At 39.8% G+C, this 13309-nt stretch overlaps 1 protein-coding gene across 2 annotated transcripts in view; it reads left to right on the top strand.

Annotated features, from left to right (window-relative positions):
• dscaml1 (Down syndrome cell adhesion molecule like 1) overlaps window positions 1-13309 on the top strand; it is a 94503-nt gene that overhangs the window by 56836 nt on the left and 24358 nt on the right. The window contains exons 8-14 of one of the 2 annotated variants that reach the window (XM_063016316.1): window positions 5912-6184; window positions 8100-8381; window positions 10205-10324; window positions 10459-10635; window positions 11403-11608; window positions 11874-11970; window positions 13069-13197. In XM_063016316.1, coding sequence (XP_062872386.1) covers window positions 5912-6184; window positions 8100-8381; window positions 10205-10324; window positions 10459-10635; window positions 11403-11608; window positions 11874-11970; window positions 13069-13197 — 1284 coding nt within the window. Of the gene's footprint in view, window positions 1-137; window positions 235-5911; window positions 6185-8099; window positions 8382-10204; window positions 10325-10458; window positions 10636-11402; window positions 11609-11873; window positions 11971-13068; window positions 13198-13309 lie in introns of those variants that run through there. The other variant, XM_063016315.1, reaches the window with a different exon arrangement.

Below are 13309 nucleotides of genomic sequence, written 5' to 3'. Positions count from 1 at the left end.
TTGCTTAAAACACACAACCCCATTCCTTACCCTATCATACTTCATCATTTTTCATCATTCTCGATCTGTGTATTTACTTTTCTTGGGAATTTAGTTTGTGGGGAGCATAAAATTTTTTTTTTTGTGTATGTCTATAGGTCTTTTCATTTTAGCATCTTTGCCTCCAGTTATTGTTCCTTCCTCTTCACACATATCATTCTTTGCCTGCCAAATTTCAAGTGCCCTTGCTGTTCTTAAAGGAAATAAAATGATAGCAGATGGAAGAGGCTTCACCAGCCAAACAGGAGGTAGCCCACATCCCGTCCAGATGAAGAATAGAATAGAGAAAAGAATAAAGGTCTTACTATCTCACAAGAGCAATGATTAATCTTTATGTGGTTAAACATTCTGTGAATTAACAGTACCAATAGTTGTTGTCAGATTTTCAATAATGTGATGTTATAACGTATATAAGAGGGATCTTTTATATTATCGTTGGAAATGGTGAGGACAGGTGGAGTGGTAATCTGATTTAGTACCTTTTTGGACCTCTCAAAGAAGCTTTAAGGTAGCACAGCTGTAAAACACATGCTAGAACACCAGAGCTGGGATCTCGAATACATCGTATCTGCCGTCTGGGCTGAGCAGCCACATGATCAACGATTGGCCTGTTGTTCATACAGGGATGGGACATTAATCCGGATAGGGACTCTCTCATGACTGATGCAGCTACGACCTCTGCTGGCTGATTGATGGCGCCTGCACAGAGACGAGGAAAGAGTGCGCTGATCAGGGTGTGTCTCTCCGTACACAGTGCTGATCCGCATTTGCACTCGGCAGGTGTAGGTGACAAGATGCATACGGCTAGTGCCCACGTGTCGGAGGGGGCGTGGGTTAGCTTCGTTCTCCTCAATCAGTGCCGGGGTTGGCATTAGTGGAGAGGAACCATGACGCATTCGGGCAACTGGACGTGCTAAAGTCGGGAGAAAAAATGGGAGAAAATGCATAAATAAAATATAAAAAAAATAATAAAAGAGGAAGCTTTAAGGGGAAGAAGATTTTCATGTGATGATGATGCATCGGAAGGTGACTGTAGAAAATTGCTGTAATTTGTTTTTAAAATTCTTAATAAATACTAATACTCATACTAAAAATGTCATGGCAACGCATAAAATGAGACTGGAATCTTCAAGTCATGTTGTTTACACAGTACATGACTAATCAACGATGGGGGGGGGGGGGGGGGGCACATATCACACGATCTTTCACCAGGGGGAATACCAGTATTTGTTTTGTCACGAATTGACCAAGAGAATGACGCGATACCATGTGTGAGACAAAATTTTTCTTCTTCCGAGAAATTATCCAAGTTGTTTGTGAGCTAAAATACAGCGAAAAAAACAAGGTGGGGGGGGGGGGTGTCTGGGTGAAGTGGATTGGAATATGTTGCCAGCAAAGAATTGTCTCTTCTTTTCTGAAGAGAGAGTGGCATGGACGATAACCACGGTCCTACTCAAAATTTGCTTAATTACCTACCTACCTTAATGGTTGAAGACGAAAATACACATCCATGTTTTCACACGCCCCCTTTGCGTCCCGAGTCGTTTATTTAGCTGCATTAGACTTTGACATCTTGGACATTTTGTTTAACCGATTGCTAGGGTAACCGAGCATCTACAAAGTTTGCTGAGTTTCTTTTGAGGCGCAGCACAGACTACACAAGGATGATCACGTGTGTAGAGAAGCACACTTTTCCATTGATTATGGAATCGACACCACACTCGCTGCCAGTCGTAACCTGGTCGAAACACTTTTTACACTAAGGAGTCATTAACTTATTTCCTTTTGTCCAAAGATAAGCCAAAACGGTCATTAATCTATTATCTTAATTGAGCATCAAAACCAGGTACCAAACACAGATACACATACATCCAGTGGTCCAGTTGACTAATTTTCTTACTCCCTATAAAGTACCCTAGGTCTAAATGCAGTTGAGGGCTAATTGGGCATTTTCACCCGGAAACTGACATTTCCCACTCACAAAAGGGACATCACACTGGTAATGGGGCAACCATTACCATAACCATCATGGGGCCAAATCACCACAACACTGGGGTGAATTCCCAGAAAGATATGTCATACTGCCATCGCACACCAGCAGAAAACCAGACTGAAGCAGGTTTGCCTGAGAAACCATGATATGTAGGAGAACTTAGGGATGTAACGATGCATCACAAGACAGTTAAAAATCAATTAACGTGTAACGATTCAAATTGGTTTACATGTATAATGAATCGATATTCACTTGAAACAGCAGAGGGCACTGGCGCTAAACGCCTCGCCTGGTCGACGTCACTGCAGGGTTGCCAGGTTCTGAATTTTCTAGCCGAATTTATTTATGTGAGAATACTTTCTTTATTTGTATTATTCATTTATTAATTAAATGTGGGATTTGTTTGATTTTACACAAAAAGGGAAATGTGCAGCATTGTTTTGCATAGTTTGTACCTACGTCAGAAATAAAAGGACATTCATTATTTAGATAAATAAAAGATAAGCACATATACACTTTTTTACTTTATTAAAGAGAAATAATAAAGTGAAACTTAATATTATAGTCATAGTTTGTTTTCAATTTCTTTTTGTTTAAAAAATTGGGAAAAAATCGCATCGTGAACCCAGTATCGTGGATCGCATCGCATCGTGGGTAGAGCGTATCGTTACATCCCTACAAGAGATGCAGGGGATCGTAGATCATCGATCGTGTGCACCTCCGTGCCCCCTCTGCTGGCCAAAATCCATTCTTATTGAGCAGATGAGCCACGTTAGACTCCAAAATCGGCTCACACATTTCTGACACGTTCATATTTAAGAAAGTTTATGCATAGTATCAGAGAAACAAAAAGCAAAGCGAGAGAGATAGTGAGAGGGAGACTACAATGTGAAGGTTTTGTTGAATAATACATCAGGATTTACTTGTCAGAGCAATGATTTCAATGCATTACGCCTAACAGAACGAGAGCAAGGGAAAAACAAGAATCTTTGTGTACGCAGTATCTCCATATTCACTACTACCTCCATCACACTTGTCCACTCCTTCATTTTTTATAACCTGTCCATCTGATCATCTGTTCATCTTGTTTTTTGTATTTTGTGAGAACAGACTCCCTCAGAGGGTCAGCTTGTACCCTATCTCAGTTAACCAGTTAACCTGGACTAATATCTTTAATCTGGTGACTTTGTAAGCAGATCTAAACCAAAATAAACCCTAACAAAGGAAAGCAGTGTGAATTTTATTGATCTAGCAGTTAAAAGCAAAGTTGAACCCATCTGAGAGCCTCTGTTTGCACTCTTCTGAATCCTCTGAATCTTCATTTGGGGTATATTTTTATTTAAAAATGTGATAATTATAAGCTTGTATTTGTCGTGTTATTGCATATTTATGATCCTGAACATGATATTATATTACCAAAAGGGAACTTGAGTAAAATAATAAGTATTTATTTAGGTAACCGCGTCATTACAAGAATATTACCTCAGTGTTTACTCAGTCTGTTTACCAAATTTACTTGGTAAGTCAGTTCAGCTAATTGAACGCAGTCATGCGTGATCGATTCAGCCTATTTCAATATGAACTTCACGCATCCTGAACCTAACCTAAGGTTCTATACAGCCACAGTAGTCTAATTATAGGTGGAACAGTGGTAGACTAGTGGGTAGAGCTTAAAATCCAGCCCCTAAACCACCTCCTTGTTTCTACACTCACTGTCCATTTTATCAGCTCCACTTACCATATAGGAGCACTTTGTAGTTCTACAATTACTGACTGTAGTCCATCTGTTTCTCTGCATGCTTTGCTAGCCCACTTTCATGCTGTTCTTCAATGGTCAGGACCCCAACAGGACCACTACAGAGTAGGTATTATTTAGGTGGTGGATCATTCTCAGCACTGCAGTGACACTGACATGGTGGTGGTGTGTTAGTGTGTGTTGTGCTGGAATGCTGAGAATAGTCCACCAACCAAAAACATCCAGCCAACAGCACCCTATGGGCAGCGTCCTGTGACCACTGATGAAGGTCTAGACGATGACCAACTCAAACAGCAGCAATAAATTAGCGATCACCTCTGACTTTACATCTACAAGGTGGACCAACTAGGTAGGAGTGTCTAATAGAGTGGACAGTGAGTGGACACGGTATTTAAAAACTTCAGCAGCACTGCTGTGTCTGATCCACTCAAACCAGCACGACACACACTAACACACCACCACCATGTCAGTGTCACTGCAGCGCTGAGAATGATCCACCACCTAAATAATACCTGCTCTGTGGGGGTCCTGAGCATTGAAGAACAGGGTGAAAGCAGGGCAAAAGTATGTAGAGAAACAGATGGACTACAGTCAGTAATTGTAGAACTACAAAGTGCTTCTATATGGTAAGTGGAGCTAATAAAATGGACAGTGAGTGTAGAAACAAGGAGGTGGTTTTAATGTTATGGCTGATCAGTGTATATGTATATATGACAAATAAAAGCATTCTATTTTATTCTAATTATGTCAGCTATATGAAAGATACAGGATTACATTATAAGAATAATATTGTGGAGAGGGTCTGGTCATCTGTCTGTGCTCTAAAGGTTTTATTGGGGCATACAGCAGGACAGTGACCTAAAATACAAAATGTTTGGACTAAATCGCCCCCAATTAGTGGCACTGCCAATTATGCTCGCTGGATGGCACCCAGCTGACCGGTGGCAACGCCGAGTTTCGAACTGAGGAAATCAGAATCTCATGCCTAAAAGCTGTGCAGTTTATGTCATTTAAATCAATTCAACAAAAAAAGTGGGGAAAGATGCCCAGGTGGCGCAGTGGGATATTCCACTAGCGCACCGGCGCAGAGATTCTAAACTCCTCGGTTTGAAACTCGGCATTGCCACCGGTCGGCTGGGCGCTATCTAGCGGACATAACTGGCAATGCCTGCAGCAGACACTAATTGGCTACCGTGTCTGCTAGAGCGGAATGACCGGACTATGTGGGTGGGGTCTTCTAACGCTGTGTAAGGAGCAAAATCTCGGTGCTGGTGTGCTAGCGGAATATCCCGCTGCACCACCTGGACGCCCATGAACAAAATTTTCAATAAAGTCTTGATTTATATATAAAGTTTGTGCTTAAAAGCTCTGCAGTTTATGTCATTTAAATCAATTCAGCAAAAAATGTGGGCAAAGGCGCCCAGGTGGCACAGCGGGGTATTCCACTAGCACACCAGTGCCAAGATTCTGAACTCCCCGGCGCTGCCACCGGTCGGCTTGGCGCCATCTAGCTAACTGACAGTGCCTGCAGCAGACACGTTTCTGCTAGGGCGGGATGACCGGACGCTTTGGAAGGCAGATAGAGAGGTGCCTGTGTTGAATGCATGGGTGAAAAAGGGGTCCGCTAAGGGCTGCGGGCAGGTCGGAGAAGGCGTGAGGAGCAATATACCCACCTCGACTGCAATCAGGGATCCGCCAGCAGCGGAAGACAAACTGACTACGCTAAATTGGAAGAAAATGGGAGAAAATACTTTCATTTTTTTACAGCACAGGACATAGTTGTACTTTGAGTCTACTGTTATTGGTACAATTTAATATATAAAATATATTAATATATAAAAAGTGCACACAATAATATTATGATCTGAGAAAATGAGCATTCTAACACTCTCTCTTTCATTATCTCTTTCTGTACTATCCTTCTCCCTTAAATTTTATCTGTTTTTCTACTTCACCTCATTTATTATTCCATATTTTATCTCTCTTCCATTCAATCTCACCTTCCTAACTTTCTTTCTATGTACATCGTATTACCTTTACTCCATCACTGCACCTCCTCCCTCTCTCCTTTCCTCTACTCTCTTTTCTGTTTTTTTTTTTTGGTTCTTTTCTCTTTTCGTCAGGTCCCCCGAGTATCCGGGCCATGCGCAACATCACAGCCGTGGCCGGTCGCAACACCTTCATAAACTGTCGTGTGATCGGCTACCCCTACTACTCCATCAAGTGGTACAAAGACGGCATGCTGCTGCCGGACAACCATCGTCAGGTGGTTTATGAGAACGGCACGCTCAAGCTGAGCGACGTGCAGAAGGGGATGGACGAGGGGGCTTACCTGTGCAGTGTGCTTATCCAACCACAGCTGTCTATTAGCCAGACTGTCTATGTCACTGTGAAAGGTTAGCGGTGATTTACATCTGTGTTTGAGGAATATAAAATGATATTAATAGCCATAAGTACATGAAGTGGAGCTGCAGGCGGTAATAGAAACTGTAATTTATAAACTGTAATAATTATTATTGTTTTTATCAAAGTTTCCCAGCTGTGGCGCCCAGGTGGTGCAGCAGGATATTCTGCTAGCACATTGATAAGTTGACTGCTAGAGATTCTGAGCTACCAGTCGGCTGGGCGCCCTCTAGCAAGCATAATTGGCTAATGCCTGCAGCAGACAAAATTGGCTTCCAGTCTGCTGGGTGGAAAAGACTGGACTAAGGGGTGGGGTTATCAACGGTATGTAAGGACCTTGGTTGCTCAGGGCACCTGTACAGAAAGTGGAGGAGTGCAGAGATTGGGGCGTGGCTATCCGTATGTGAAATCGACTAAAGTATGGGTTAGAGGGAGTGTATGTCAGGCAAATTTATACCCTCCTTGATCGTCTTTGGGGTCTCCAGCAGCAGATTGGCTATTATAAAAGGGAGAAAAGGGGGCAAAATGCATAAAAAGTGGCGACTCATTGTATCTATACTACTGGTGGCTACTGGAGCAGCACTGGTGCATAACTAAGCACTAGAACTTGAAAAAATTAGGCATTAAACACAGAGAAAAAACTAAATAAAGCCTATCACTCATGTAAACAGAGAGACATGCACAGTGAGACTAGCGGACAATCACTGAACTACTTGTCCTGGTGCGCTTCTGGTGGAAATATTAAACAATCAGACCAGATTTGGTTTTCCAAATTTTGTCCATTAAATCAGAAATCTGTTAAATGGAGGTCCGTTAAATCGAGGTTCCACTGTAAATATGTATACTGCTACTAAAGCACTGCTGGTGGCTACTGGAGCAGCACTGGTGCATAACTAAGCACTAGAACTTGCAAAAATTAGGCAAAAAAACAGAGTGACGTGCGCCAGGTAGCGGACAATTACTGAACTACTGGTCTTGGTACACTTCTCCTGGGAATCTTATACAATCAGACTGGACACTTGGTTGTCCAGGTCTGTTAAATCGAGGTTCCACTGTAAATATGTATGCATTCTTGGAAGAGTTAGATACTCAGTCCAGGGCATTTAGGGCCAGTGATGGCTCAGTGGTTAAGGTACTGGACTAGTAAACAGAAGGTTGCCGGTTCAAGCCCCGCCACCACCAAGTTGCCACTGTTGGGTCCCTGATCAAGGCCCTTAACCCTCAATTGCTCATTGTGTAAGTCGCTTTGGATAAAAGCGTCTGCTAAATGCTGAAAATGTAAATGTAAATGTAAATTTACACTTAAAGTGCCCAGGTGGTTGCCAGATTTCAGATTGTGATTCCTCCTCAACTCAAAGGGATGCTACCAAAGGCTTAGACTTCACTGGAGTCAAAAGTAACATTCTGAACAGATTGGATACCCAAAATGAAAAACTATTTAAGCATTAAATCCAGTTCTGTCCACATAATTTGTTTATGTGTGTGTGTGTGTGTGTGTGTGTGCACGCTTGTAGGTATATCTGTGCCCGCATGTACGTGTGGGCCGATACAAGGGAACACTGGCTCCAGTGTAAAGATAGTATAGTGTGCTGCTTGTCTTGTCATGTCTCTGATTTAATTAGCTGAATTTTAATGAGCCCCAGATTAAATCCCCCAGATGTCTCCAACGGAGCCCCCCTCCCTAACAGTTGCCATGGCAACATCATTATTTCCCATGCCAGTTGGGCTCTAATTAGAGCAGCTATTATGGTCTGGAGGGAGAGAAATGTGGCGCATATTCATATGCATGGACGTTCAGGGGAAAAATTTGGGGGGCACGGAGGGGATACACACATCACAAGTACGCATAACAACCTTGACTATCGAAAATCACCTGATAAGCTTAAACCCTCTCCATTTCATCCTCAGTTCCTCCTCTCATCCAGCCTTTCGACTTCCCTCCGACTTCCATCGGTAAGCTGATGTACATAGCGTGCGTGGTGTCGTCCGGAGACATGCCCATTCGGATCACATGGCGCAAAGATGGCCAGGAGATCGTGTCGGGCACCTCCGGGGTTACCATCGAAACCAAGGAGTTCATGAGCTCTCTGCAGATCTCCAAAGTCTCCCTCAAGCACAACGGAAACTACACTTGCATTGCGAGCAATGATGCCGCCACCGTCAGCTCAGAGAGGCAACTAATAGTAACAGGTAAAAGATTCTAGACATTATTTTAGCTACAGTGGTACCTTAAAACTCAACATCATTTGGTTCTGGGAGTGGCATTGATTTTGAAAGGTGTTAAGTTTTAAGGTATTTTTTCCCATAAGGATGTATGGGAAACCTGTTAATGTGTTCCATGGTCCTGTGGAATTGCATATAATTTAAGGTTAACGTCAAATAATGGGGTTGTTTTTGACACTTATACACTGAAAATACCACAAATATTTGTCATTTAGGTGAGTTGGCAACGAAAAACTCTCTTTATTGGTTGTAGAGGTATAAGCAACAGCTTAGTTAACAAATTACAAAAGCCAAGAGAATAAATTATCCGCCAAAGATGGTTTTCGTTAGTTGGTGGACAAACACAGTTGGAAATGGATGGCCACCAAGAAGAAAAACAAGTGGATTATATCCTTAATGGAACAACACACGGATATAGATTTGGTCTCAATTTGAAGAAGAGAAGCTCAGGTAAGCAGAGGTAATGATTTTATGCTGCTGTGTGCTTGATCTGAGTCGCACACACGTAGGGTTTAAAGGAAACGTCGAGTTTAAGGGTACACATTTTCGACCAAGGGCGTCGAGTTTCAAAAATTTCGAGTTTAGGGGACGTCAAGTTACAAGGTACCACTGTACTTATAATTTTAGTTACTATTACAGCCTTTAGGAATTGTTGAGTGTACTGGAATAAGTATTTTTAAAATAAAATAATTAGGGCTGTTAAAATTTTAATCGCGATTAAAAAAATTAATCAAGATTAAAAAATTTTATCTAACTATTTTTATTTGGCTCTTTGTACCACATACATGTGTGTCTCTGTGGTAATTAACTGTATTTCAGATGAATTAGGATGTAAAGCGCATGAACTGTCCGATGAAAAACTACTTTTAGCGGTTTTCACTTACGAAAAGATGAATGAAACCACGCAAGCTTTGTAACGAGTATTTCCATTGGCTGCTAGAGCTGTCCATCAAAACCGTGTAGCTCCGCCTCCTTCCCTCCGGTAAAAAGTGAAACTCTGTGTAATGCTTCATCTCTACAGTTTATTCAGGTCATTCTATCACATGGTTATAAACATGATTTATATTTGTGATGTTTGTAGTTTTCTAAAAACACATTCATATCTGATATTTATATGGACTAAGCGTTTACATGGACTGTTTTAATTAACACTTTTTTTATATAGCTACAGTCAATTACTTATAGATAATGTCTGCTAACTTGACTGTTTCAGGTATTTATAGATGTTTAAATGGTAATTTAGAACAGTATTTCCTAGTATTCTTTCTGCACAAACACAGTATTAAAGGGTTTTCTTAATAGATCTATAAAATAATCATATCTGTGTTTTGATGCTTTATTGATGCCTTATATTAGATCAAAACATTATGGTTGGTGCACCTGTTTTCAGTGTCAGGGTCATGAACAGGAAAAGATCCTCACTTTTGTCAGATAATGTGCTTTCTACAATGAATTTAGATTTAATAATTTTATCCTATTTGTAATTACAATGTGCATAACTGTTCAAATTTTGCTTAATTATTAGTTTGCGATTAATTGAGATGAATACATATATATTAGGGCTGTCACACGATTAAAAATTTTAATCGAGATTAATCGCGATTAATTTTGTTCTTTAATTGCGATTAATCTCGATAAAAATTTTTACTCGTGTGACAGCCCTAAAAATAATTATATGGCAGGATTATATCACGCAAATGTGGATTTGACCAAATTTACACATCAAACACACATCAAAGTCTTTTGTTGGATGGTGAGCTAAAACAAATAGTCTTCTTCTGTTTCCCCAGTACCCCCTCGTTTCCGAGTTCAGCCAAACAACCAGGATGGGATCTATGGAAAGTCTGGGGTTCTGAACTGCTCTGTAGATGGCTACCCTCCCCCAAAGGTCATGTGGAAACATGCTAAAGGTACAGTTACTGTATTTACCATAGGTAATATTACCTTATAATGAAGTAACGTTATTTTTTTACTCCTTTTGTATGCACAGTTGTGTATTCTGAAAAATGTATGTTTTAATAAACTGTGCATCTTGGTTTTTCAGGTATTGGAAATCCACAGCAGTACCACCCGGTTCCTCTGACTGGCCGCATTCAGATCATGCCCAATGGGTCTCTTCTGATCCGGCATGTTTTGGAAGAGGACCGTGGCTATTATCTGTGCCAAGCCAGCAATGGAGTGGGTTCTGACATCAGCAAGAGCATGTTGCTCACAGTCAAGAGTAAGTTATATTACATTAAGCTATATATGCAGGGGGCTGCACGGTTGCTTAGTGGGTAGCACTGTCGCCTCACAGCAAGAAGGTCCTGGGTTCGATCCTCAGACGGGGCAGTCCAGGTTCTCCCCGTGTCTGCGTGGGTTTCCTCCAGGAGCTCCAGTTTCCTCCCACAGTCCAAAAACATGCAGTCAGGTTAATTGGAGACACTGAATTGCCCGGTGAATGTGTGTGTGTATGTGTATGTGTGTGTGTGTGTGTGTGTGTCTGCCCTACGATGTTACTGTGTGCTTTGCGTCCATTGAAAAGCTGGGATAGGCTCCAGCATACTCCCCCCCCCCCCCCCATGAATGAATGAATATATATGCAGGCCTCGATCCCTGCTGCTGAGAAGCACCACCAGTGAATAATGCTACCACCATCCTGTTTCACTGTATGGATGATATTAGACTGTCTTTTTTTAAAACCATCGTAAACCAAACAATCTTTTAACCTCATGCTCCCAAAGTGCTGTACATGCAGTTTTTGTAAAAGTGTGCAAAAAGTCAATGGGGTGTAAATACTTTCTGATTCGCCTGTGTGCATGCCATTCACACACTCAAGTTTTTTTGCATTCCGTACTTTTTTAAAAAGGGTTGGTGTTATTAAGTAAATAGTTCCTCTCCTCGACCTCCTTCAGAAGTGTTTCTTTCTCTTAGTGAAATAAGGGTTAAATAAATTGATAAAAACATATTTTAATCTCTTTTACTCTCCTTATTCCACCTTCTTATTAGTTCCTGCCATGATCACATCCCACCCTAACACGACCATGGCTATAAAGGGTCAGAATAAGGAGCTGAATTGCACCGCACGTGGTGAGTACCCCATCATTATCCGATGGGAACGCGGTGACACGGTCATCGACCCTGACCGTAACCCTCGCTACTCCATCACCACCAGCCCCAATGAAAAGAGCGATGAAGTGATTTCTACACTTAAGGTGAGACACAAATAATTAACATGTCAAAAATGCATGTCACTGATGAGTCATTGATACCAGGTACTGCTGTTGGGTACTAGTAAATTAGGGGAATGTTGAGCAATTGGGAATCTGAAATTCTATACCACTGTTATGATCTACTGTATTATTTTAGCACAAAAGATGATTGACAGCACTGGCAGTTAATAGAAAGTTTGTACAGATCTGAGAATATTAACATATTTTACTCTCTCTCTTTTCTTTTCCTCTATTATTTTCCCTGTAGCTAAAGCCTGCTGAGCGAGGGGACTCCGTGTTTTTCTCCTGTCATGCTATCAACTCCTATGGAGAGGGCCGAGGCCTTATTCAGCTGACTGTGCAAGGTAAGTCAATTACCCTGAACATGGACAGAGCATCTTAATAAAAATTGTAATAATAATAGTAATAATATTAATAATAATAAAAAAATAATAATAGTAATAATAATAATAATAGTAATAGTAGTAATAATAATAGTAATAATAATAATAGTAATAATAATAACAATCATAATAATAGTAATAATAATAATAGTAATCATAATAATAGTAATCATAATAATAGTAATAGTAATAATAATAATAATAGTAATAATAACAATAATAATAATAATAATGATGATGATAATAGTAATAATAACAATAATAATAATAGTAATGATAATAATAATAATAATATAATAGTAATAATAATAATAGTAATAATAATAGTATAATAATAATAGAAGTAGTAATAATAATAGTAATAATAATAATAATAACAATAAAAATTATAGTAGTAGTAATAATAATAATAATAATAGTATTAATAATAGTAATAATAAAAATAATAATAATAGTATTAATAATAGTAATAATAATAATAGTGTTAATAATATTAATAATAGTATCAATAATAGTAATAATAATAATAATAATAATATTAGTAATAATAAAAATAATAATAATCATCATCATCATAATAATCATAATGATAATAGTAATATAGTCACCCATGTTTTGGCTATAGGTGTTAATAATGTCAGAGCCGTAGATGGGTAACGTCTCATACGGATCAACAGCCACCAACACAATGCCTGTAGTACAGAGACGGTATCCTTTTAAGGGTATCCCTTCTGCCCCTGTGCGCAAAGTCTATAAAGATATAAAGAAGAGCTTGGTTTAATGATACTCCATCATTGGAACATCACTGAGGCTTTCTTGTTCAATATCAGTGCCTAGCTATACAAATTACTGAATGGGCACACATATTCTCAGAAGAGAAGAGGCTCTTGTGATAGCTGAAAACATTATATAGAGGTCATTCTGTTTAAATACTATTTGTTTTTGAAATGTGATGTCCAGCAAGCTTGTGGTCAAGTGTCCAAATTCTTTTGGCCAAAATCACTTAAATGAATGCTCTTGGATGTGTCTTCTATTCATATTTTGTCTTATTTTTTGTAGAGCCCCCTGACCCCCCAGAATTAGAGGTCCGTGAGGTAAAAGATCGCAGCATGAACTTGAGATGGACCCAGAGGTTTGATGGCAACAGCATCATTACCAGTTACGACATCGAATATAAAAACAAATCTGGTGCGTAATCACTGTTACTAAAGTTTTTTAAAGCACAGGATTCGGGAACCAGAAAAGTCAGAGTGCCATAAATATAACAATATACATGTGAATGTAAATATAAATGATTATT

Source organism: Trichomycterus rosablanca, chromosome 20 (assembly GCF_030014385.1).
Source record: "Trichomycterus rosablanca isolate fTriRos1 chromosome 20, fTriRos1.hap1, whole genome shotgun sequence".
In the NCBI taxonomy this organism is placed as follows: Eukaryota; Metazoa; Chordata; class Actinopteri; order Siluriformes; family Trichomycteridae; genus Trichomycterus; species Trichomycterus rosablanca.
Note: the sequence above shows the minus strand (reverse complement) of the source record. Positions and strands in the feature narration are given on the sequence as shown.